Consider the following 25,981-nt stretch of genomic DNA (forward strand, 5'->3'; position numbering starts at 1 on the left):
GGGGCGGTCTTTACCAAAAGACAACTTCACCAACCAATAACAAAGCTGTCCTTTAAATAGAACAGACATTTCATTGGGAACATTATTGTATCATTGGAGCCATGTTTTTTTTCTAGTTCAGAAACACTCATGTATAACATGCTGTGGAGAGAAGTAGTCATATTCAACAGCTACAAATAATTTATCTTTGGAATTTAGCTTGAGTCATTGTGACACCATGGTACTTAAGTGTGTTTCTACAGAAACCTTTGTAATTGTAATATATACAGAGCATAGTAAAAGGTTCACTTAACTTCCCTTCACCTCCAGAACCATGTTACTAACCTTTGCTGCTCACCTCCCAATCTGTTTAGCTGCTGGGATTGGGTGAAGGAATGCCCTGTGCTGTTAGAAAAGTTGTGTGTGTGTGTGTGTGGGGGGGGGGGGGGACCTGCTTTGTGGATGCAGATTGCTTAGAGGTAGTAATATTAAATAGATGCACAGTGTACAGTACAGTAATGTAAAAACATTTTTTTTTAATTTACTTACCATTTCTCCCTTTGTTCCAGGTGTTCCTGGATCTGCCCTGGGACAGGGCAATGACTTTCCTCTCTTCCCTTTTTCACCCTGTTAACAGGACATAAGTAAGTGTTTTATGTACACTGCAGTCATCATTGAAATTATCTCAGTAGTTGCTGTTGTGTAGTTTACCTCAGTTTCGTATATACACACCATTTAGGAGTAACTGCGTTTACATTAATATGTGCAAACAACAAAAACCTTTACCACTCCATCCAACAGTAACCACCACCCTCCAGGTGTATGCGGGTGCCAACCCAGAACCGTCCACCCTCCAAAACAGCAATTTAGTACAAAAAGAAGCTGCAAACCACAGTTTGCCACTTGTGTACTTTAATCAATAAAAATCTAGCGTCCATGAAAGCAATCCCTGCCCAGCAGACGCCCACCTCTTATGCGTTTCACCCTTACAGGCGTAGTCGTGGAAATATCTATGACTAAGCCCATAAGGGTGAAAAGTGTAAGAGGTGAGCAGCTGCTGGGTGAGTATTCCTTTCATGGTGGATGCTGGATTTTTATTGATTGCTGTACACAAGTGGTAAACTGTGGTTTGCAGCTTCTTTTTGTACTACATTGCTGTAGTTACATTAAGTTGTGCTCATTTTCATGGTTTTGTTACTCTAGTCAAATATCCATTACTGACTACAATTAAAGAAAGTGCATTCCAGTTCAGGTGGTGAGACTTTCAGCCAACCCTATTATTAGTGATTCCCAAAATTGAGGACTGATATAGTAAAACATCATGCATGTGTGATTTACCTTTACATACTACAACCCCAATTCCTAAAAAGTTGGGACACTGTGTAAAATCTACATAAAAACCGAATGGAATGATTTGCAAATCTCATAAACCCATATTTTATTCACAATAGAAAATAGGAAGCATATTCAATTTTTAAACTGAGAAAATGTAACATTTTAAGAAAAAAATAAGGTAATTTTGAAATTGATGGCAGCAACACAACAAGGGAATATGGAGCCAGCTTCCCAGCTAATCAGGAGGCTGGGGGGAGAGTCATTACCCGCCCCCCTACTTCCTGATTGGCCGGGAAGCCAGCTCCAGGCTCCCTGGTAACAATCAGGACACCGTGTAATGACTTGCCATCCGGCTTCCTGATACCGGGAGTTCTGGTATTGGGATTGGCATCCAAAGCATATGACAGGCATCCAGAGTACCGATACTAGAATCGGTATCGGTGCATTCCTAGTGATCACCAAGCAGAAAGTGAGGGGATCTCCCCAATAAAAACACAGCAATAAAAAGTACTAAGAGTTACCCACAAACAATTGTTTGGCTGGAGTTCCAATTTAATAGGACCTCTGAATAAGTTATCTTCTCTTTTTTCTATAATTTCACTATTGTGTATTGCAGTATTTGAAATTCAGATGGCCTTCAGTGTTTAGCAAACTCGCAAAAATATAGCATAATTGTCAAACGCATACTAAAGAGATGATTACAATATAAAAAGTCTAAAATCTAAACCTATCAAAGGAAGAAAAAGTTACCGAACAAAGGGAAATATGGTCTAAAACACATGTGGAGTCTTATTCTTTATATTATTTCATTTTAGGTAATAAATAATGCATTAATAGGCTTTTAGGAACTCACCTCTCTCCATTAGGTCAGACAGAATAAGCTAAACTATGCTTTTTAATTTAGTGCATTCACAAAAACCACAAGAAGAAAATGCTAAAAAGGACATTCATTTTTTTTTTGGTTAGTGTTAATACATTTCATCATTGTACTTTAATGTGTTGTTACATTATTTTAACATGCTGCTAAAAGCACATTTCTCTACTGCTAAATGTCTCTGTGAAAGCAAAACAGAAAGGTTTATACCTGGCAGTTACACAAAATCTACGTATATTACCTATGCCCCAACATAGATGTGTTATTAATATGTAGCTCCTCCTTACAAGAGAGGGCCACCTATCACTTCTGGTTAGTATTGAAGAGGGAACCTATCACAGCTGCACCTAGACAATATCAATAGACATGAGATGGCATTCAGAAGAGCTAACTGCTACACAATCTTTGTGACATAAACATGCATCATTCTTTCACATGAGTTTACAAGCTAATGCATTGAGCAGACACCTCTACTGTCAGCCATGTTTTCCAGGGGATTACTAGCAAAAATCTAAGAGATTCTTCTCAGATTGGTTTGCCAATGGGTGCTTACAGAGGTTGCTAGGTCTCTAAAGACATGCAATAGTTTCCTGATCTGACTGTAGGTGACCACATTGTACAATGTTCATCTCATATCTTTGACTTAGTTTAGCACTTACACCAACGAAAGTCTTTGTCCTTGTCTGTTTTCCATAAAAAAGGAGCAGAAGGGCAGTATTTTGTGGTGCCTGACCTACTTTAATATCCATCTCTGTTCAGCAGTGCAAGGAGAGGCGAAAGGGAACAAATGTTAATCTGTAATCCATCTGCCCCTGTTTTTAGAGTAGGGTTGCTGTTAGCCTGTTGCATCCTGTTGCTTTCTTGGAGCAAGTGTAGAGCACATGATCATCAAAATCAAGTGGGGCATTTTCAAAGATACTGAGCAACAGTTTTCCAGTTATACACTTTACTACTTGTCACTGATTGATTAGTTGAGTAACAGTATCTCTAAGCATACCTGGCCATACCATAGCTGGTATTATATATTATATAGTACATCTAATATATGTTTTTATAGCATGAAAACGTGCATGTAGGTATTATTATGAATGTCCCACCTCCATCTTACCTTTTGCCCTGGATCTCCTCTTGGCCCTTCAGGTCCCTGAGCTCCAGAGGCACCCACTGGTCCTAGTTGTCCAATTGGCCCTCTGAAACCACTTAGTCCATGGGATCCTTTATTACCCTAGGGACATTTGAAGATGCTAAACTGATTTCCTTGATTTTCTGCACAAACATTGAAGACTGAACAAAATGTTTATTAATTATAAAGGTGGTCAGTGGTGAGCAGTGAATCCATCTTCATTATGTAAGGTAAATTTCATGACAGGTTTCTGCCCCTTCAACACAATTAACCTGTGTGAAAAACATGTGGTAAAGATTTCAGCCACGTCACTTACCAACTAGCAGTGCAGATGCAGTGCATGGAAGAAGACATTGAACTGAACGCTAAACTCACCTTACATGTTCAAGTTTTTTTGGTAGGATAACTTTTATTTTTGGTGCAGGGGCACTTTAAGCAAACTGTTCAGGAAAGCAAATGTAAGGGATTTCTTTATGCATATTTCTCTGGATCCCTTGTAGTGAGTAATAAAAAACACAATCTTGACAATCCAGTGTGTAAATAAGTGAACAGGGATTACCCCGGGGTAGCCTTATGAAAATGTGAACATTTCCACTTGGAACCCTGATATATATAAAATAAACCTATCATAATGTAGCAAATACCAAAATAAAAGACTGGAAGACACAAATTACTGCACTGTGACCAAATGAACAAAATGGGCGAGGGTACATCTAGGGTGCATGGCTGAAAAGGGATCCCAATGATATCACAACTTCATATACCTTTTCTCCTTTTTCTCCTTGATCCCCATTAAGCCCATCAATTCCTTTTGCTCCCTTTTCCCCCTGTAAAATAAATACAAATGTTATTTTGTAGTGAATGTCTTATTTAAAGCTAGCAGTAGAGTGAGTAGGCATCAAAAATCAGCTGTGTCAGCATTCATCTGCTCATGCTATCCATATGCCTTTTAGCCCAGGAAGGTGATTCAATTGGTGTGCTCCAAAAATGATGATTTCAAAACACCTGCCCGGTGCTATTGGGCACCAGTCATCCCTGTAGGACCAGATCCCCCCCAAAAAAATTGTGTGGGAGTTGTTTAATTTGCTATCCCATCTCCAGTAAACTGGCAAAGTGGTCCACTGGCCCACTACAGACACACACACATTATAATAATATATGTTATAATGTATTGTATATATAAGCACAATTTTAAATTATTTCATTTGAAAATTAGACAAAGTGCCCCCCCTTTTCCCCTATTTATATGCAAATTCACCCCTTCGTAAGAGACAATATAATCAATAGAGGGGGGTAATCTTTAAGAAGAAATCCGGAGAGCAGAACTCCCCATAACGTTACACTATGGCATCCAGTCTTGTTGAATCTAGGAGAGATTTGTGGTAGTAGCTCGTGAATAACCGAAGTGAAGTGAGCCAAACACTGTTGGCTATTCATTTCTGACTTTTACAGCTACATCGGCTGAAATCAGACATACATCGGGCTCTGTATGGCTGCCGTCGGTCAGCCGAACATGCTCTGCATGTCCGGTTGAGCCAGAGTGCAGAAGGACTTCGACTCAGCTGATCCAACATCTGGATCGGCTGAGCCGAAGCTCCGGCAGCTAACTTGCTGCCGTTCTCCCCTATTCTCATAGGGGCTGGACAGAAGTGAGTGAATAGCCCCTATGCCGAATAGGGGCTGGTGAATAGTGAATATGCTGCCGAGCGGCATTCTGCTTGGCTATTCTGCTCAGTACCTCCGTGGTACCGAGCAGAATAGGAAATCAGTGAAAACAGTTGAAAAAAAAAAGTTGACATTTTTTATGTAAATAAATAGTAAAAAAAGCAGATATTTCAAAAAAGAAAAAAATAATAGAAAAAAAGAAAAACAATTGGGTGGAGCTAGAAGTGACAGCTAGCTCCGCCCAACTGTTTCCTATTGCCTGACACCTGCTAGAGTCTTCTAGGAGGTCCCAGTCATGAATAACAACTGGGCGAAGCCGGCCCTGAGGTCACAGCCGGCTTCAGCCAGTTGTTATGGTTTAATGACAGTTCAGCGTCCCCAGGTTATTTGAGGACGCTGATCTGTCATCACAGCTGGCTCTGCTTAGCTGTCATTTGCGGGGCCAACGGCGTTCTCCCCGCTTCGGCTGTCACTTCGGCATATGCCTTCAGCTCGGCTGAGCTGCTCGGCCGCCTTTGGCTGCTGTGCTGTTTATAGTAAATAGCCCGTACAGCAGCCCTTTGGTTTGAATGAAAGTAACATTTTCGCTGTGATTCTATTACAAACCTGATATCTGAGTTCCTATTTATTTGACAGAAGAAACGTCTTACTAACCTTTGGTCCAGGTGGACCTTGAGAGCCAGGTAGACCAGGATTTCCTTGTCCTCCAATTTCACCCTGCATATAGATATAAATATAACTTTAGATATGTGCTGGCCTGGTTAAATATGGATTTTGGGTAGTAACAGAAGAAAGGTTGTTTAAGATTGTCCATTTGTCAAACAGAAGAAAAACATTGTTTGAATTTCTTCTAGAAAACTGAAAAAGTATGTATTTTTACATGTAAACACTATTATAGCAGTTTGTTCATAGGCACAGACAATTATCTTTCAGGCATACATTCTGAAAGTCATTAAATAACATGCAGCTATGGAAAAGTCCAGAGGAAATGATTAGGTCTGAAAGGATAGTATGAAATGTAAAAATGATCAAATTTATACCAGAGGAAACTATAACTTTGAAATGGATCTGGGATGTGTTGGTGCATGACTTTAATTGGTGCTGTTACAGTCACGCACCGATAATTCTCTGCTAAAGCCTTGTCTTGAAATGTTCCCTCATTTTTTCATGTTTGCAGGGATAAATCTGAAGTTTAGTTCATTGTTTCTTGACCTCTTCCGCACTGCAGAAAGCCTGTCAGAATGCTATCTCCATTACATTCACTTTTTGGAAACATATTTTACAGTCTCAGGTTATTGCACCGAAGTCTAACTGTGTTAATCACAGAGAAGCAACCTTTAACTTTTCCAGATTACAAGGCAGTTCTAATAAAGTGTCCAGATGAATTATTCTTTGTGGACCCAGCTATTAAAAATGCTGAGCCAATATTAATAAAAATACACTTCAGCAAATTACTAGAAACTAGTATCAATAGTACACAAAACCAGTAACTGGTAGCAATTCTCTAAAATTCCAACCTATAGCATCCATTTGGTGGTCATTCAATTTAACTAAGCCTTGTAGTTTGGCATAGGATGAAGAAGTCCATACATAACCTGTGTACATGTGGACATTTTACCTTGTATGTAAGTATGAATACATAATCAAGGCTGCCAAAACGTCAATATTTACCAAGAGATAATCTGTCAGCAAGGATACCCAACTGTCTAGAGCAGGAGTGGGAAACTTTGGCCCCCCAGCTGTGCTTTAACTGCAAATCCCAACATGCCTCTGTCTCTGGGAGTCATGCCTGTAACTCAGTCTTGCAATGCCTCATAGGACTTGTAGTTCCACAACAGCTGGAGGTTGCCCACCCTTGGTCTAGAGCCTATATTTAATATGGTATGTGGCTTGTTGTGTACATCATATGTTCCATGATCTGGAAGCACAGGGAGTCAGTCTTATTGTGACTGGATACACCACAAAATGCAATTTTCAACTGTATTAACACAGACTTCCTTCTATGCTCTCAATTGGCCCACTTTGCTGAGCTAACAAAATCTAATTGGAAAATAATTGTTAATTTATACTGTCCTAGTATGGGAAATTGCTCCCTTCCAAAATAGGGACATAATCCAGTGGACTAATTGCATTATTATTTTCTGCTTCTACTATCATTGTTATTTGAACTTGTTTTTCGACAGTAAGGAAGGGGACACATATTAAAACTGTGTGAAATTATTCCATGAATAAATTCCAGTGATGGACTAGAATCTCATATAAAAATAGGTAACTTAAATATGAGATTATAGCCCATCACGGGAGTGATCTTGGAGCGAAGGCTACATTAAAACACATAGGGACCATAGAGAACACAAGTAGCCACCCTCCAGAAAGAAGGACAGTGTCAGTATGAATTCAGAGATTATTTGAGGATCTATAGCAGAGTGATACACAAATAAGATACATTTTTGTTAATAGTTCAGTTACTTGAATGTATTTTGAAGATTTGATTCCTGAGTTAGTGTCACTTTAACATTTAACTACTTAAAGCTAACTATTATTAATTTCCTATATTTAAAATAAACCTTCACCAAACCCAACGGAAAGATAATGTGCATTTTCTATACCTGCTGAGACAATACTGAGGCCCAAGTGCAGCAGATATATTAATAAAACTGTTTTGATGGGTTTCCAGTTGAAATCACCCTTGAATCCAATGTAAGTACATTAAATGTACTTACCTTTGCACCTTTTATGCCAGGTTCACCTGTTTTGCCAGGGTAACCTTGCATTCCCTGCAAAATAAAACACTGTTATATCAGCATATCTGGAATATATTAAACTGTAATATTTCATACTGTACTACTATATTATCCATGGCATGGAAACGGTTACAACCTCTGTCATTTAAAAAAAAAAAAGCTATCTGAATCCCTGAGATATCCCCTTCATTGTATTGACTGGCATCTGTCATGTGGGCAGGAAGTGAAGCGAAATCTCTCTAGACAGCAATAAAACCCGTCTACAATATTTTTTTTCTCTTTTGACTGATACTTTTAAATAAAGCAAATTGAGGTGGGGGAAGAGTATCCCCAATGGGGACACAGGCAGCAGGGAAAACTTCAGAGAGATGCTGATCCCTTTCTGCTCTCTCCCAGGGTAACATTTTAATGTTTTTGAGGGAGTTGGGCTTTATTGAGCAGGGCAAATTTGCTTGCAAAACAACTCATATTTGCCCTGTGAGTAAATCCCACCTTGTGTGAGGTTAATACACTTCTTGTTTTTGTACCTTGTTTCCACATCTATGGAAATGCTTAAGGTTCTAATAGTGCCCAAGGTTGTAACTTTCCTTAAGGGTGTTTATTCCTGCACACATCAGTCTGAGGTCAAAGCATATTTTGTAATTATTTTCGACAATGGTTCTACAGTTTATGAGATGAACAATGTAGGTTTAGAGAACATGTATTGGTCAGAGATCACCAGCACTGAAATGATGACGTTCAAAATTAGGTGTTCATTTATTCAAACACATCGTCACAGATATCACATCGCACAGGGTCCCTTCATCAGGGCAACATAGTGCAACATAGTGCCCTGATGAAGGGACCCTGTGCGACCCTGAAGGTTATTGGACCGAAGTCTAACTGTGTTAATCACAGAGAAGCAACCTTTAACTTTTCCAGATTACAAGGCAGTTCTAATAAAGTGTCCAGATGAATTATTCTTTGTGGACCCAGCTATTAAAAATGCTGAGCCAATATTAATAAAAATACACTTCAGCAAATTACTAGAAACTAGTATCAATAGTACACAAAACCAGTAACTGGTAGCAATTCTCTAAAATTCCAACCTATAGCATCCATTTGGTGGTCATTCAATTTAACTAAGCCTTGTAGTTTGGCATAGGATGAAGAAGTCCATACATAACCTGTGTACATGTGGACATTTTACCTTGTATGTAAGTATGAATACATAATCAAGGCTGCCAAAACGTCAATATTTACCAAGAGATAATCTGTCAGCAAGGATACCCAACTGTCTAGAGCAGGAGTGGGAAACTTTGGCCCCCCAGCTGTGCTTTAACTGCAAATCCCAACATGCCTCTGTCTCTGGGAGTCATGCCTGTAACTCAGTCTTGCAATGCCTCATAGGACTTGTAGTTCCACAACAGCTGGAGGTTGCCCACCCTTGGTCTAGAGCCTATATTTAATATGGTATGTGGCTTGTTGTGTACATCATATGTTCCATGATCTGGAAGCACAGGGAGTCAGTCTTATTGTGACTGGATACACCACAAAATGCAATTTTCAACTGTATTAACACAGACTTCCTTCTATGCTCTCAATTGGCCCACTTTGCTGAGCTAACAAAATCTAATTGGAAAATAATTGTTAATTTATACTGTCCTAGTATGGGAAATTGCTCCCTTCCAAAATAGGGACATAATCCAGTGGACTAATTGCATTATTATTTTCTGCTTCTACTATCATTGTTATTTGAACTTGTTTTTCGACAGTAAGGAAGGGGACACATATTAAAACTGTGTGAAATTATTCCATGAATAAATTCCAGTGATGGACTAGAATCTCATATAAAAATAGGTAACTTAAATATGAGATTATAGCCCATCACGGGAGTGATCTTGGAGCGAAGGCTACATTAAAACACATAGGGACCATAGAGAACACAAGTAGCCACCCTCCAGAAAGAAGGACAGTGTCAGTATGAATTCAGAGATTATTTGAGGATCTATAGCAGAGTGATACACAAATAAGATACATTTTTGTTAATAGTTCAGTTACTTGAATGTATTTTGAAGATTTGATTCCTGAGTTAGTGTCACTTTAACATTTAACTACTTAAAGCTAACTATTATTAATTTCCTATATTTAAAATAAACCTTCACCAAACCCAACGGAAAGATAATGTGCATTTTCTATACCTGCTGAGACAATACTGAGGCCCAAGTGCAGCAGATATATTAATAAAACTGTTTTGATGGGTTTCCAGTTGAAATCACCCTTGAATCCAATGTAAGTACATTAAATGTACTTACCTTTGCACCTTTTATGCCAGGTTCACCTGTTTTGCCAGGGTAACCTTGCATTCCCTGCAAAATAAAACACTGTTATATCAGCATATCTGGAATATATTAAACTGTAATATTTCATACTGTACTACTATATTATCCATGGCATGGAAACGGTTACAACCTCTGTCATTTAAAAAAAAAAAAGCTATCTGAATCCCTGAGATATCCCCTTCATTGTATTGACTGGCATCTGTCATGTGGGCAGGAAGTGAAGCGAAATCTCTCTAGACAGCAATAAAACCCGTCTACAATATTTTTTTTCTCTTTTGACTGATACTTTTAAATAAAGCAAATTGAGGTGGGGGAAGAGTATCCCCAATGGGGACACAGGCAGCAGGGAAAACTTCAGAGAGATGCTGATCCCTTTCTGCTCTCTCCCAGGGTAACATTTTAATGTTTTTGAGGGAGTTGGGCTTTATTGAGCAGGGCAAATTTGCTTGCAAAACAACTCATATTTGCCCTGTGAGTAAATCCCACCTTGTGTGAGGTTAATACACTTCTTGTTTTTGTACCTTGTTTCCACATCTATGGAAATGCTTAAGGTTCTAATAGTGCCCAAGGTTGTAACTTTCCTTAAGGGTGTTTATTCCTGCACACATCAGTCTGAGGTCAAAGCATATTTTGTAATTATTTTCGACAATGGTTCTACAGTTTATGAGATGAACAATGTAGGTTTAGAGAACATGTATTGGTCAGAGATCACCAGCACTGAAATGATGACGTTCAAAATTAGGTGTTCATTTATTCAAACACATCGTCACAGATATCACATCGCACAGGGTCCCTTCATCAGGGCAACATAGTGCAACATAGTGCCCTGATGAAGGGACCCTGTGCGACCCTGAAATGTTGGCTATGTGATATCTGTGACAGTGTGTTTGAATAAATGAACACCTAATTTTGAACGTCATCCTGTGAGTGCTGGTGATCTTTGTTTTCTACTGATGGATGTACATGGCGCCATCCGTGATGTACATGGCGCCATCCATTGCTATTAGTCCTAGATGCTACGCGATCCGGGCCAGTCACAATCAGGCAGCGGCCTCTAAACAGGCAGGTTAGACGGCTGCTTCCTCCTCGCTAGAGGCCTAAGGCAGTGATGTTGAACGTTTCTTTAACCCCAGCGCCCAAACTGCATTACAATACTAAACTTATTTTCAGCACTGGCACTTTGAGATAAAAGTCAGGCTACTAATAACAAAGTAAAACTAAATGAGAATAGCAAAGAAGAGTCTTTTCCCATTGGGAACTATACACATTCATTCATTTTCTGTGTTGCATGGGGACCTATTGGTTTAATAAAGTGCAACCTTGTTTTTCTTTCTATTAATTTTTGCATAAATGTTTTTTATGACATTACAGTTGTAACAACTTCAAATATTTTAAACGTTATTTTATAACAATATATATCTAACTAAATCTGGACTACATTAAAAACACAATACTCATTTCAATTACAACAAAGCAACATCCTCTTGAGCTGTGATCACACTTTCCATGTATAAATAGCTTATTAAGGTGCTTGGAGACAGTGAACTTAAAATAAAAAAATATATCAGTTATTCGACAAGGATCTCTCTTCAGTCTCTAGCCGCATGCCATCATTAAGAAAATTATAATTGCTTACTGATGTGATTCATCTCTATTGGGTCAAACAAGTTCTGAAGATTTTACATTAGGAGGTTGTAAAAATGAAACGGCTCACCACAAAGTTAACACACACACACACACACACAGTATATATGTATATTATTTATATAACGTGTGTGAGCTGTACAATTTATGTACTACTATTGCAGAGGAGTTCTAATATAGGGATACACAAGCAACAAGAGGTGTCTTTGCCTTTACAATTAGTCTTTTAAACTGTGTTAGCCATGCATCATGACTTTTCTTATACCATGAGTTCACTGCCCGCCATAGAAAGAAATGACTCTATATCTATAGTATTATAACTTTGGCTCATAAAAGCCTGTAATTTTTAGAGATCAGTAGCTAGAAAAATTCAACCGTGTGAAATAAGTAGTAAATTCAGCAATATTTATCTAATGCTCAATGTGCATGTAATATTTTTTTTGCAATGGAGCACGCAAGCTTCTGCAAAGCTTTCCCCCAGCCTCAGGTCCGCACATAGCAGCCTGTTGGAGGAAGTGTGATGAACTACAGAGTGGAAAGCCAGAGGAGGGGTTACCATCACGCTCCGCATGGTCCCTCTGCTGAAGTGGTAGATGGAACTTGTAGTAATGTTAGTAAACAATTCCAAATCTGGATGATGTGGCTAGATGGTCTAAATTTTTTTTTAAAATCACTAATTCCTCCATGGAGAAGCACACCATGATTCAGGTTGGGCGGTGGTTTAGGTTTTGGGGATATTGCATCATGTTAAACCTACCTATGGGTATAACATTAAGCATGGTCTAAAAGGTGGACTTAGCCTTTAAGGTAAAGTTTGCACAGAGAACCGAATCACTCATTGGAGTATCTCCCTTATCAAAGGACTCAGTTTCATCAGGGAATCCTTTTTCATGCATTAAATGTTTATTTGTAAAATAAAAATTGAACACCTTTAAGGGTCCATTCACAGCACACATTACATTACACATTACTATAGCCCCAACAGTTTTCACTGTGCTTTACAATATAACGGAAGACAGTACAGTTACAATATATTTCAAGACAAAAGGGTTAAGGGTTTTGATTGTAAGAGCTTACAATCCAAAAGAGAGGGGCAAGTGATACATAAGGTGTTAGCTGTGTGCGAATGAGTTATGTGAGCAAGTTAGAGTTCGGTTGTTAGGTAGAGGCGGGATAGGCTTCCCTGAAGAGATGAGTTTTCAGGGATTGCCTAAAGGCAGACAGATTATAAGACAGCCAGGCAGGATCCAGAGGATGGGAGAGACTCTGGAGAAGTTCTGGAGTTGAGCATGGGAGGAGAGAGAGAGGGAGAGAGTGGGGGAGAGAGAGTGAGAACCCACCCTCCCCAAAACCAAACTAACAATCTAGGACAACATAGCTGAACTGGAAAGTGAGCTGAATTGGAGAACTTTTCCAAATCGGCTATTTTGGCCTAGAGTGTTCACTTCTCCTGCCTTCTTAATTGAATAAAGTCAGAAAAGTCAGGATCTAGTATCAAAGTAAAACTAAATCAGAGAGGGGTACGGAAATTGCTTTTCTAAGATAATATCAGGCATCTTGTGGTATATGCTCTTAGGCAGGACTTAAACTTTTAAAAGTCTAAGGGAGTCCATATTCAGTTTAAGTCCCATTTTAACAAGCCCGATTAATGTGCATTGACGTGTTTTCATGCATGTTCATGTGTTGTTCTGCACAATGCATTATGGTGCATGACACATCAGCATACTTGCAAATAAAGAGCTGCAGACCACCTGTTCACCACCATGCTTTATTTCATGTAAACTCCAACTTCCAACAAGTTAGAAGTTGGAGTTTGGATAAAATAAAGCATATGGATGGTAAACAGACGGTGTGTGGCTCTTCCTTTGCATGGTACCGTTGTGGAGTATGGACAGCGTCTAGCCAGCACTTGCATGAACCCAGATGACAGAGACCAATGCTGGATGGAGCGGTGAAGTTCCTCTATGCTTATATACATCAGCACACAATGCACATCACGACACTTCACAAAGCACATTCAAATTTCATGTGCTTATTTTTAAATGGCGATATTGTCCATGTGCTAGCTCCTAAGTTCAGTAGCCATGGCAACTACATAGCATCAATTATGCCTGGATCTGACTATAATAAAGTAAATTCTGATTGGTTGCAATATGAGCACTCTCTGTGCTGACAAAGGCTATTACTTTTATTAAACACTACACAGAAATATAGAAAAAAACATGTTGACATCCTTATAACAACAATAGACAATACCTTTTCTCCTGTCTGACCAATGTCTCCTGCCAATCCAGGGTCACCTTTTTCTCCCTAGATGGAAAAAAAGAAACTTTTAATAGTGCCTAGCTGGCATTGTGTGTATATGCTGGAATTCAAAAGAATACAGTAAGGCCTTGTTCACACCAAGCGTGGAGCAGGTGCAGAGCAGATCAGTTTCAGACCGGATCAAAACTGCGTCCAATGTATTCCAATGGTATTTTTTGCTCTAGTTCACATCGCAGCGTGCAGTTCCAGAGCAGGTGAAAAAACTGCAACAGGCCCTATTTTACCTGCTCTGGATCTGCAAACGCATCAAAAACGCATGCAAATGCCTGAAACGCACTGAAAGCCCATTTTAAACTTTAAAAAATATATATATTTTTTAGCCAAAAACGCGTCAAAAATGCATCTAAAAGACTAGCGTGCGTGTGCAGAAACCTGACCGGATCTGCTCTGCATTTGGTGTGAACAAGGCCTTAAAGAACTCCTGGCAGAATAAAACTTAACCTTGCCCCCTGCCGTGGCGCTACACCTGTACTGCAAGGGTTAACTGCTTGTTTTGGTCTAGGGTGTAAAATTTTTAAAAACTTATCCGAACTTTGGTCCTTGCTAGCCTCTCTCCCCCTCCGCTCCAGCAGTGGGGGAGCAGTGTATTAGATGTGACCACTCAGGAGCCGAGAGGAAGAGGGGCTGCAGGGACCAGTCTAGCAGCCAGGCTGTACCAAGGTTTAGGTGAGTATATCTTTTTTATTTTACACCCTAGACCAGGGGTGTCAAACTCAATTTAATCGAGGGCCGCATCAACATTATAGTTGCCCTCAAAGGGCCTGTAAGACTATATAAATGTATCTAATCTTTATCATGATTGCCTCTGCATTCGATTATCACTGGTTTTAGTAATAACTTAATACCTAGATCTGAAAGGTAGATGTCTAGGAAATGGCCGGGTGGGCCGGATTCGGCCCCTGGGCCTTGAGTTTGACACATTTGCCCTAGACCAAAACGAGCACTTAACCCTTGCAGTGAGGGAGTAGCCCCACTGCAAAGGTTACGTTTTATTCTGCCCAGAGTTCTTCTTTAAGGATTTAATAAATAATGCAGAGCTTTGTGTCTTTTATATTTATTCAACTTAAAATTACACTGATGTTAGATACACTTTTTATGTTGTGTTTTGCAACATTTGTGTCCCCTGCTGACTTGGTGAATGTATCAGGAAACAGGCTAATTCACATTTATACACAATTCATCAGCTCAGTGGGAGGAAAGTATAGTGCCGTTTTTAATTTAAGAAATGACTATGAAATGTTTTTGTTAGCAATTACGTTTAGCTTTATTTTTATCCACCGTTTGTCTCATGGACAATCGCTGTATGTGGCATTGAGATGCCGTGTTGGCTTTGCATCCCATGCATGACCCTGCAGTATGGTCAAGAAAACACACCTACAGGCAGCCTGTCTGGACAGGAATATGAAAGTTGCCATTTCTGATTTGCTCATTCAAGCTGCATTCTTCATGGCTGTCATCCTTATCTTTGCTTTGCTTCTTGTTGAGTCCTTTAACTGTAGCAAACATGTATATCAGATATGCTGAGACCAGTTATACACATACTTGTTTCAGGTTAGTGACCCACTAAACAGCAAAGCAAAGATAAGGATGACAACTCTGAAGCATGCAGCAAATCAGCAATGGCGGCCCTAAATACTTCTCTACTGACTGACTCATTTGCTCTCCATTTTATTAGGTTCTAAAATCCTGTATGTATTTTCAGTGCAAATATTTACAAATATTCTATATATAGAAACAATTCTTGTATAAGGCAACGTCTTTCTTCCTATGTATTATTCAAACACAAACTAAAGCACTGAGGTTTTTCCAGCTAATCAGCCTACTGTACGTTATTATTTCTGATTTGCATGAGTGTTTACTGTAAACCTCTGAGGACATGCAGTGAGCAAATATGATAGACGACATAACATATCAGATCTAAAGAAGCAGCAGCTAGAGAGATAATTAACAGAAGAAGTGAACCAAAAATCTTAAATTTAGCATTCCATAGGTATAGTAGAATTTTCTTTTCACAAGCAGCGTATCACATTTGTGTAAATCAAGACTTTGTTCTAGCTGTTTTGTGTCAGACCATTCAGCATTGATGCAATTACTACATACTACTGTTATTTACTTGCTTGTTTACTGCCTCTTACGCACAGGTAATCATGTGATAGATTGACTCTTACCGGATCTCCCTTTTGTCCTTGTAATCCTCTGTCACCCTTAGATCCTTTCTGTCCATTTAGTCCATCAAGACCTGCTGTGCCCTGGGGATGAAATCATATATTATTGATAATACAGCCCAAAATATTAAGATTGCTTCAGATTTCTTCATAAGTACGAAAAACAGATGTTTGGGTGTATTGAGTAAAGCAGTGTTGACAGAGCATTAATAATGTTTACAATGTCATAATCTATAGAATCAATTCAGTTTACTTACACCAGATCATATCAATCATGTTATCTAATATCTGCAATTTTGACAGGTTCAGACACCAATTAAATAGAAACAGAGATACCAACAAGTGTAAAAGTTAACCTTGGGACACTTGTAAAATGAAACATGGATAAGTCGGGTTGTAAATGTTCAGCTTTATTTTCCGTCTCATTACAAGTGTGAGGTTGTGGGTCACAAAACATGTCAGAATAGAGATTCTTGAGGCCTGAGGCATCAGTGACTAACCATCCCACTCCCCAATTCCTACAGTTACTCTTTCCTATAAACCCATTTTTCTTGGCTTTCCCCACAGGTCATGGAATCCACATGATTTACTGTTTCTCCTTTGCTTCTTTACACCTGAAATGGGGCCAGTCACCTGAGTCTAATGACTTCCTCCGTGAGACTCATGTGATCTGCTGCATGCCAGAGGTGCTGTACAATGCATTAACAGTTGCCACCCTCCGCACCTGTTCTCAAGTAATCACACAGCCTGTGATTACATACCGACAACCGCACCTGGATGCACACAGTCTGCATCATCCGCTCATCCACAGATAATCGCAGACTTTTACCTTTCACAGATAAAACTGCTCCCATATATGCATAACATATGTGTATTCAGATGTTTGCCTGCAGTTCTGCTTTAAACACTTGCTGTGTGCTTCTAAGGTTTGAAAAAGCAATATCAGACCAGATATAGAGCTCACCAAAGGTAAAATTGTCTTTCCTATTTTACTTTTCCGCATGCAACCTACTTCCTCAGCTGAGATATGAACCAAGTTTAAATCCTGATGTATTGCAAGTTTGAACCAAGTTTAAATCCTGATGGATTGCAATTTTAACAGACTAGGTAATTGGCCAAATGATCAGACAGGAAGATGTACTTGTAGTTTACTAAACAGGTAAGCAATATATCACACCAGGTTTAGAATGGACAGAAGCATGCAGACACTGAGGAATAATGAAAAACATATTGCTGCTGGCAAAGAGCATGCATACACTGCAGAGTCTGATTTTGAAGGCTGAATGGACATGGACTCTTCACAGCAACGTCTCTGTGACTCGATCAGGGTAACATGTGGCTGCATCTCTATAAGACTCTATAAGAACTCCTTCAGTAAAACAGTTCAGAACACAAACAGCTACATGTGATTATCCTCATAAACAACATTCGTCTCAGTGAAGTCCAGGGTAGCTCTGGTAATACAGGTTAGAAGCTGGAGGAATCCAAGGCCTAAGGACAATGGGCCACCCCACTGGAACTGGAGTACTGTAGTAGAAATCAGGGAGGTGCTCCCCAAAGTAGCTGAGTCTTGTGCAGAATCTGCATTCTATTAGGCTGGTGCACAGCTGCCCACCTGCCAATTATGACAGTGCAGAGCCTCTCACCTGGCTGCAGAGCACTTGCCCAGCTACCTCAAAAAATCTTGGCTGAACAGTGGCAGCAATCAGCTGCTGTCACTGTTAAGGTTTTCTGCCAGCAGCACACCCACCAATGTCAGAATACAATAGCTGATGGAGGATTGCCCCATCCATGATTTTCTTTTAAAAACGACCAGTGTATGGCCAGAATAAATCTCTTCTGCCAAATAAATCTTTCTCCTAGTCATTTTGTTAAGACAAAAGATTTTGCTATGAGTTAAGACACTGGGCAGAGTGGCTCGGGATAGCATGCAACTATCAATGGTGGAGGAGGGCAAACACAGAAGTACGTCAGCCATAATGATTGGCAGTTGACAGCTTAGTTTCGCTTTAAATTGTTGGCGTGTCATAGTTGTATGGCTTTATTTTATATATACAGCTTTTCCTTCTGTGTAACTCTCCATATGTCAGTGCAGTCAGTGTCCTTGTTGAACAACAGCTACAATAAATAATATGACATATAGAATGGACCTCTATCTGGCAGAGTCCCATCCAAGTTTGAGAGGGAACACGTATGGGACTATGCTGCATTACTAAGCAGGTAGTGTAGCCTGTGTAAATTTATATCTATATGACTATATGGGAAAATCTATATAATGTCACGTTCAGTAGACAATTAAAATGATAAAAGGAAGCAAGGTGTGAAAAATATTAACACATGTAAATAGGCTTGGATTTACCATTAAATATTATAAATAAAACAACACAAGGTTTTAATGATAAGGAGATAGAATTCTTAGTTCATCCATACCTTATCCTGTATTTCTCTCTCATTTCAGCCCATCCTGTCCTGTTTATAACATCAGAAGAGAGGGTGCATCCATAGTATTGTGACTTGAATATTTGTTTACCTAATCTCTTTTAGTTATTTCTGATACGTTATATTCAGTTATTGGTTCCAAAACCTCTCCTTTCCTGCTGCAGGTTACAGTTGTGTGAAAGAGAAAGTATACCCTCTTTGGATTCTATGGTTTTGGTTTTTTTTAAACAATACATTTTTATTGAAATTTTCTGTCTTAATTCAATAACAAAGTAAGTAAATACAAAATAGAAAAACATGACAAGAACATAAAATAAAAGCATACACAAATAGAAGTCATCATATAGTTGTTGCGGGCAGCATATATTCCACAGCATTGAGTAAACATAATGAAGGCTCATCTCAAAGCATTCAGTCTAGCAATTGCGACCAGATGTTCCATAATCATGCTAATATAAGGTCTAACATATTCCAGCTCTATAAGGAGCAAACTCTGGCATTTTTGTGTCCGACCATTGGACCCATGGGAGCCACTTATTCTCAAATTTTGATAATGAACCCTCTCTGTACGCTATAAGTTTTTCATGATGGTAATGGAGCTTCACTATGGATAGGACTTCACCAAATGTGGGGGGGATCACATTCTTCCACTTCCTGACAATAGTAAGTCTGGCTGCCAACAGTATATGTGTAATTAAGTGCCTGACCTTTGCTGGGAAGTGTTCAATCCCCAGAGAGAGGACCGCCAGGGCAGGTGATAGGGCAATAAGTATTCCGGTGATGTCAGTTATGATCTGAAAGGTTGCCCTCCAAAAGTTCGCCAGGTGCTTGCACTCCCATAGAATGTGATGCAGGGTGCCCTCACGTCCGCAGCCCCTCCAGCACAAAGGGGATGATGAAGCAAACATCTTGGCCAACCTGTGTGGCGTATAGTACCATTGTAAAGATATTTTGTAGTGTAGATCCCATAATTCCACACATCTAGTAGTCTTAAGTGTACAAGAGAGAACCTGTAGCCACTGGCTCTCGGTGAAAGTACTGTTGAGGGCTCCTTCCCATTTCTCAAAAGGCTTAACCTTGTTAAAGGACGTTTTATTATACAGTAGAGAGTAGAACAGTGATATTCCCCCCCTCTTAGGTGAGTTCTCGAAGTAAAACCTCCATGCTGGGAAAGGTATTTTGCAAGAAACATGGGGATTGGAATTTAGAACATGCTTAATTTGGAGATACTGGAGGAAACAACTGGGGGGTAGGCCATAGCGGAGAGACAGGGTGGGGAAGGAATGCATTTTACCGTCTAGTAGCAAATCTTGTATATGGCGGATCCCTCTGGATGTCCAATCCCGTAGGGATAAAGAGGGGAGCAGAGCTCTGAGAGCCTCTAATGGGGAAAATAGAGTATGCAGCGGGTCGAATGAATGGTGGGGGAGAAGTAAAATCTTCCACGCCATGCTCGAGGCTTGAACACAGGGAGAAAGGGTCTTCAGGATTCTATGGTTTTAAGTATCAGGACATAATAAAAATCATCTGGTCCTTATCAGGTCTTAAAATTAGGTAAATGCAATTATTATTCTATTTATACCGTGTCTTGAATGTTTTCCTCTTGTGAATATTCTTCCTCACTGTAGAATCATGGACTATAAATTGTTTGGAAATTGCATTGTAACACCTATCAGTTTCATGGTCAACAACAATTGCTTGTCTAAGATCATTGCTGATGTCTTTCCTCCATTACATTGTATTAACACACACACCTGAATGCTCCAGATGAGCAAACTGCTAAAACTTTGACTTTTATAGAACTGGTCACACTTAGGCCTCATTCACACAGCGTAGATTGGGGCCATACACATCCATACAGATCCATGCGGAGTGCACGGCTGTATGGGGTCGTTCCTTCGAAGGACAGGTGCTGCATGTAATTTGTATGCAGCAGCCTGTTCTTCCCTATGTCGTACGCTCACCCGAGCTGCACATCCATGCGGGTGCAGGTGTCCGTGCTCGGACGCACACAGAATCCATTCTGTCCCTGTACGGACACCCGAACGGGTACAATCACACGCAGCACCTCTCCTTCTCGGGAACGGCCCTATACGGCCGTGCACGCAGAAGGGATCTATATGGCCCCACTCTACACTGTGTGAATGGGGCCTTACTGATGAGCAATTAATCAAGAGCACCTGGCTGCTACTTAGCCTATGAAAACAGTAAGGGTGTACTTAATTTTTCACACAAAACATCTCCATTTTGGCTTTGTTTGTAAAATAAATAATGGCGCAGTGTAATATGTCATGTGCTGTTGTTCATTTGAGGTTGTACCTAATATTAAGACCTGCTGAGGACCAGATTATTTCTATTATGTCCTGGTACTATAAAGCCATAGAATTCAAAGAGGTTGTATTTTCTTTTTCGCACTTTTCCTTAAACCTCATGACTAAAACAGTGTGAAAGTCTGTCTACAGTGGCCTCTCATATTCTAGCTTTTAAGTTTTTGAGGCAGATTAGAAAATGAGACCCGAAGCTGAATGGCTGCTATATACAGCACAGGTAGTTTTGTTCACATGTTTTCAACCACAAGGCTTGAATTCATTTGCTGATCCACTTTCTCTACACTACTACAGTTGTATTATTACACACACAGAACTTTCAAGTTGCCTTCTATTACGTACGTTAGAAATATCTGTTAAAGCAATTTAAAAAAGTTTTCTTGAGAAAACTTGACTGCGTGGCTGTATAGTGTGTTATGGAAGTAAGTTAGCATATTATGACAAAATACCTATTATAGCTGTATGGGGGAGATGGCTCATGATTCCAAGAGATGATGAATAAGAGGCACTTCTTGCTGCTTTAAATGAATTCTCAGAGGACAGCAAATCTGTGATTATACGAAAGGGAGGAAAAAGATTTCCATATTGATAATCCATTATCACTCACAAGTACTTTCTAAGAGAATTGCTGCGTTATTTACCAAAATATCTTAGCACTGAAGCTGCTCGAATCTGAAAGCATTTAGAAAATCAAAAATTCACCTCCCACTAGCCCTGACGATTGACTATTGCGGTGAGACACATTTAACTCCATGTCGTCCAAAGCTCCATTTAGCCGTGTACTATATTAAACAAGTTGTAGCAATAATATTAAACTTACATTGCCAATTTACAACTAAATACATTCAAAGAAGGTAGCAATCAGGAATCACTTGCTAAAATGTTTACTACTTTAATAACATAAGTCCATTTGTACTGACTTCATGAGGCATATTTATTAGGCAGTGGGTGTGACTTTTGCCAAACATCCATTGGTGGCAAATGGTAGATTTACTATTTGTATGTGTCAAACCTAAGTCAAATGTATAGTTTCATATGTGATAATATGATGTCCAAAAAACTGGGGAAGCATTTTTGGGATCCTGACCACAGGCTGAGCTTCTAAGCTAAGCTCAGTTCTCCTGTGGTTCTGCAATTGTCATGAAATGACAAGGTCAGATATGCTCTGCCAGTCAAAAACTCTCATGTCATTCTGGAATTTTAAACTTATTACAGCATAAGAGCATACAGCCTAATAGCATGCATACAGCATAAGAGCATGCCCCTGGCTTAAAGGGGCAAGTAAGGGGCTGTGCATGTTAAACCCAACAAATGAAGTTTAAGAAACATTGCAGCAGGGCTACCCTGAATATCTACTTTCTTTTTAAAGTATGAAATGTTTACATGACAGTGCATGACAGTCTTAGTGGAAACATTAAAAAATAGGTCTTTAAATACTCAATGGGGATACACAATTGGATTGGAGAGCATGCCAATAGAAACAACTTGTACTACAAAAACACCTTGTAGGCTTATGATTGATGCTTACTTTTTATAATTTTTTTTAATGTTTTATGAAAAAGCCTCAATAAGCTTATTCCCTTAGCTATTCTTTGAGCTAAGGCAAAGACTGAATGTATAAGCACAAAAACTAAATCATGAATGTTTCTAATTTTATTGGCATATAGAACTAAAAAATCTATCAGAAGTAGTGAGCTCCATGTGTGATGTCACCGTGACCAACTATCATCACTGTAGAACTCTCCTATCCTTAACACTTCAGCCTAACCCATGATCTTTTTTTTTTTAAAGTACCAGATAATTCTGATTAATAATTGCAAGTCTCCGAGGCTTGCGTCATGCAGATGGTAAAAAGAAAATTAACTTTGCCCATAAATATTCTGTATCTGTTTCAGCATTACTGCAAATCACTACAAGAGTGGACAACACCTATCGGTATGTGTTTCTGTGTAGATAAGATGGTAACTAGTGATAAATGAGAGCTCTTTCTCCTCTGATGTGAGTAATTAGGATAACATTCCTGAAGCACTTTCTTTAAAACAGGAAAGAGTTTCAGTGTATATATACTTGTTCGTGGATGTAGCAAATCAGCGATTGAAAGGAGCTTTATGGAGAAAGAGAAGAAATTAGAATGGCATGGTGACATACTGTAGCATCGGTAGGATATAGTTATGGAGATGAAAGTTTGTCAAGTCTTGCTTGTCTCCATAACCTAAGGTGAGGGTAACACCCACACTCTAAAGGGTTTTTATAGAAACAATTTTTTGTATGTGTCCTGGTAGTGTATGTGTACTGGTAATGGACTAGTGCATTGCCAATGTAGGATAGTAGCAAAGGTTCACTTTAATGGTGTCCCTCCAGCGTTGCATACTAACTTTCCCTTTGCTCCAACATTGCCTCATTCTGCCCCTTCTGGGCGTGTGGGAACATATGACTCATTCGTCCCATGATGATTGGCTGAGGCATCCAACACTGTCACAGGGGGCAGAGAAAGTGTCCTCAACCCTTTGTAAGCTTCAAGTTTCAAATTGGAGCTTACACATGGATCCTTGCTCCTTGCAACTGAACAGAATGGCAGGGCAGTGAAAGCAAGTTAAATGTTGTCAGTAGTGGGAGCCACCAATGTTTTGTCCTGATTGAGCAATGTAGAGGTTCAATAGTTAATGCAATAGTTCTTAAATATTTCATCCCACAACCAATAGAGAAGCTTCTGATAACCAGCCAGTGACCCTGTCCTCTATGCATGCCCCTTATTTGGTTGTATGACATTACTGCTCACATGACAGTGCAGAGAACCCACAGGGCAACATCAATGTTCTGATTATTAGAGCTGTCCCTATATGCCCGCTGACATGCTATTCATGATTTTAAGTTTCACTGCTCAAGGCAGTTAAATCTGAACTGTAGAAATATATCACATATTGTCTAAATATAAGATTCATGTGTATTCTTACTTAATCTTTGTGTGCCTTGTGTACAACTTATTTCCTCCAGATCTGTGCAGTAATCCAGTTTTAAACTTTGCCTATGTAAAGGAGCTTCCTGTAACAAAGACTACTCACTGCTTCTCTTTGTACAGGGTAACTGGTCTTGTATCCGCCCCCCTCCTGTAGTTATATTCAAGCAGCCTATATAATGAGTGGTGCCTGTTGTGTACCTCAGTTCTGCTCTCTGCACAGGCTACGTTCAACAAATGATGGTGTAGCTGCTACTTTAACAAAATAATATTTTGGTTGGGGAAGGCATTTGATGCTCACTAAGTGGATGCATATGCTTTGTGGCTGCTGAGGAATGCATTTAAATAAAAATTGTTTTGTGCCCAGAGTTCAGTTTTGAATGTAGGGAGCGACTAAACGAGAGGCATTAAACAGGGGGCCCAGAGTCTAAAATCAGTAGTAACACTTTTTAAAAAAAAATAAAGCTATTTCTGTTACCTACTACATGCTAGTTTGAAAAGTTTCTATAGCAACCTTCATTTTAGAGATGCAGCCAATAAATCAAAACATAAAACTTGATTTAAAAAAAGAGCGAGACCAATCTTTCACATTTAGCTTTTATTTGTTACAAGATATTCTGTAATTAGATGGCCTAGATATACGTGACTCTCTTCACATCATCACTATGAGGCAGTAAGAGGGTGGTATCTTAATGTATATTTAATGTCTCCATGGAGATTTAAGGTAACAAAGTACAGGACAATAAAAGCAACTAAAAGCACTACTAAAAAGCAATTACCGTTATCACTGGTTGGAAATGACACCTCAGACGCACAAGCATTGATGTAAAAAAAACAAAAAACAAAACTATGAATCAGAGGTAAGCTTTTAGTGTGCAGAAATGTAGTACTTGTTTATCTTCTACATGTTCTTGTATTGTGGTTTTGGTGGGGTGTGTGTGTGTGTGTGTGCGTGTGTGCGTGCCTGAAAGTCATTATGATGACTTGGTAGGATATCACTTTGCAAACTTGTGGTTGACTTTGTTGTGTACTTTATTTATGCAAGGCCTGCATAATCTATTTATAATATGCCAGTTGTTCTAGTGATTTCAATAGATTAAGTGCTAATTTGAAAAAAAAAACAAAAAAAAACTGTACTGTTAATTTAAGGTGCACCGAAATGAAATTTTGAGACCGAAACCAAAAATAAAAAAAATGTCAGGCCGAAACGGAAAATTATTTTTTTTCTAACTTTTTAAAATATTTTTTTATATCTTATTTATTTATAGTAAATATTTTTTAACTTTACTGTTGGGGGCTTCAGGGAAATATCAGGGGCCTGAACAGACTCCTGATATTTCCCTATTACAATAGAAAAAGAGATTGAGAGCACAGAGTCATAAATTTATTTTTCTGCAGCCCCAGCACTGAATGAACAGGAATCCTCTATACTGTACTAAGTGTTCCTGTTCATTCATAACTTGTGGATATAGTATGAGTTACTATGTCCACAATCATGAATGAATGGGAAGTGATGTAGATCACTTCCCATTCATTCATAACTGGTACATAGTAACTCATACTATGTCCAGTTATTTACAAACATTCAGTGATCACTGATCGCTGACTGCTTGTACCCGCTCTCCATCCTGACTCGCTATCACAAGAGGCTGAGCAAGCGGTGCAGGGAGAGCTCGGTCTCATTTGACAGCTGACTCCTCCTCTTCACCGCCGGCTTGGACTCCTGTGAAAGCTGTCTCCACCCACACACAGCTCTCCTGATCTGGGCAGAAGGCTGAGCTTGGCAGTGTGGGAGGAGAGCTCAGCCTCCTGTGACACGCTCACAGTGCTCTCCTCCCCGCCCACGCTGACAGTTTCTCTCCTCCCTGCTGGACGCTGTTCTGCGTCAAAGGGGACACAGCAGTGCACAGCGGGGAGAAGAGAAACTAAGGATGCACTGTAATTTCGGCTGAAAGATGGCACTTTCAGCATTTTGCCTAAGTGCCATTTTCGGCCGATATGTTTAGGCGTCCGAAATTTAAGTGCATCCCCAGTGTTAATATTTTTTATTTTTGTATATATTCACTATTGTATAATGTTGGAAT

At 39.4% G+C, this 25,981-nt stretch overlaps 1 protein-coding gene across 1 annotated transcript in view; it reads right to left on the reverse strand.

Annotated features, from left to right (window-relative positions):
* The window catches only part of LOC108795029 (collagen alpha-1(VII) chain-like), a 204,348-nt gene that overhangs the window by 19,517 nt on the left and 158,850 nt on the right, over positions 1-25,981 (reverse strand). The window contains exons 84-90 of the mRNA XM_018566199.1: positions 16,179-16,259; positions 13,942-13,995; positions 10,015-10,068; positions 5,631-5,693; positions 4,076-4,138; positions 3,297-3,413; positions 529-606 (exon numbers count right to left, since the gene is read on the reverse strand). Of these exons, the coding sequence (XP_018421701.1) occupies positions 529-606; positions 3,297-3,413; positions 4,076-4,138; positions 5,631-5,693; positions 10,015-10,068; positions 13,942-13,995; positions 16,179-16,259 (510 nt within the window). The remainder of the gene's footprint in view (positions 1-528; positions 607-3,296; positions 3,414-4,075; positions 4,139-5,630; positions 5,694-10,014; positions 10,069-13,941; positions 13,996-16,178; positions 16,260-25,981) is intronic.

This window comes from Nanorana parkeri, unplaced genomic scaffold (genome assembly GCF_000935625.1).
Source record: "Nanorana parkeri isolate BGI_ZX_2015 unplaced genomic scaffold, ASM93562v1 scaffold27, whole genome shotgun sequence".
NCBI lineage: Eukaryota > Metazoa > Chordata > Amphibia > Anura > Dicroglossidae > Nanorana > Nanorana parkeri.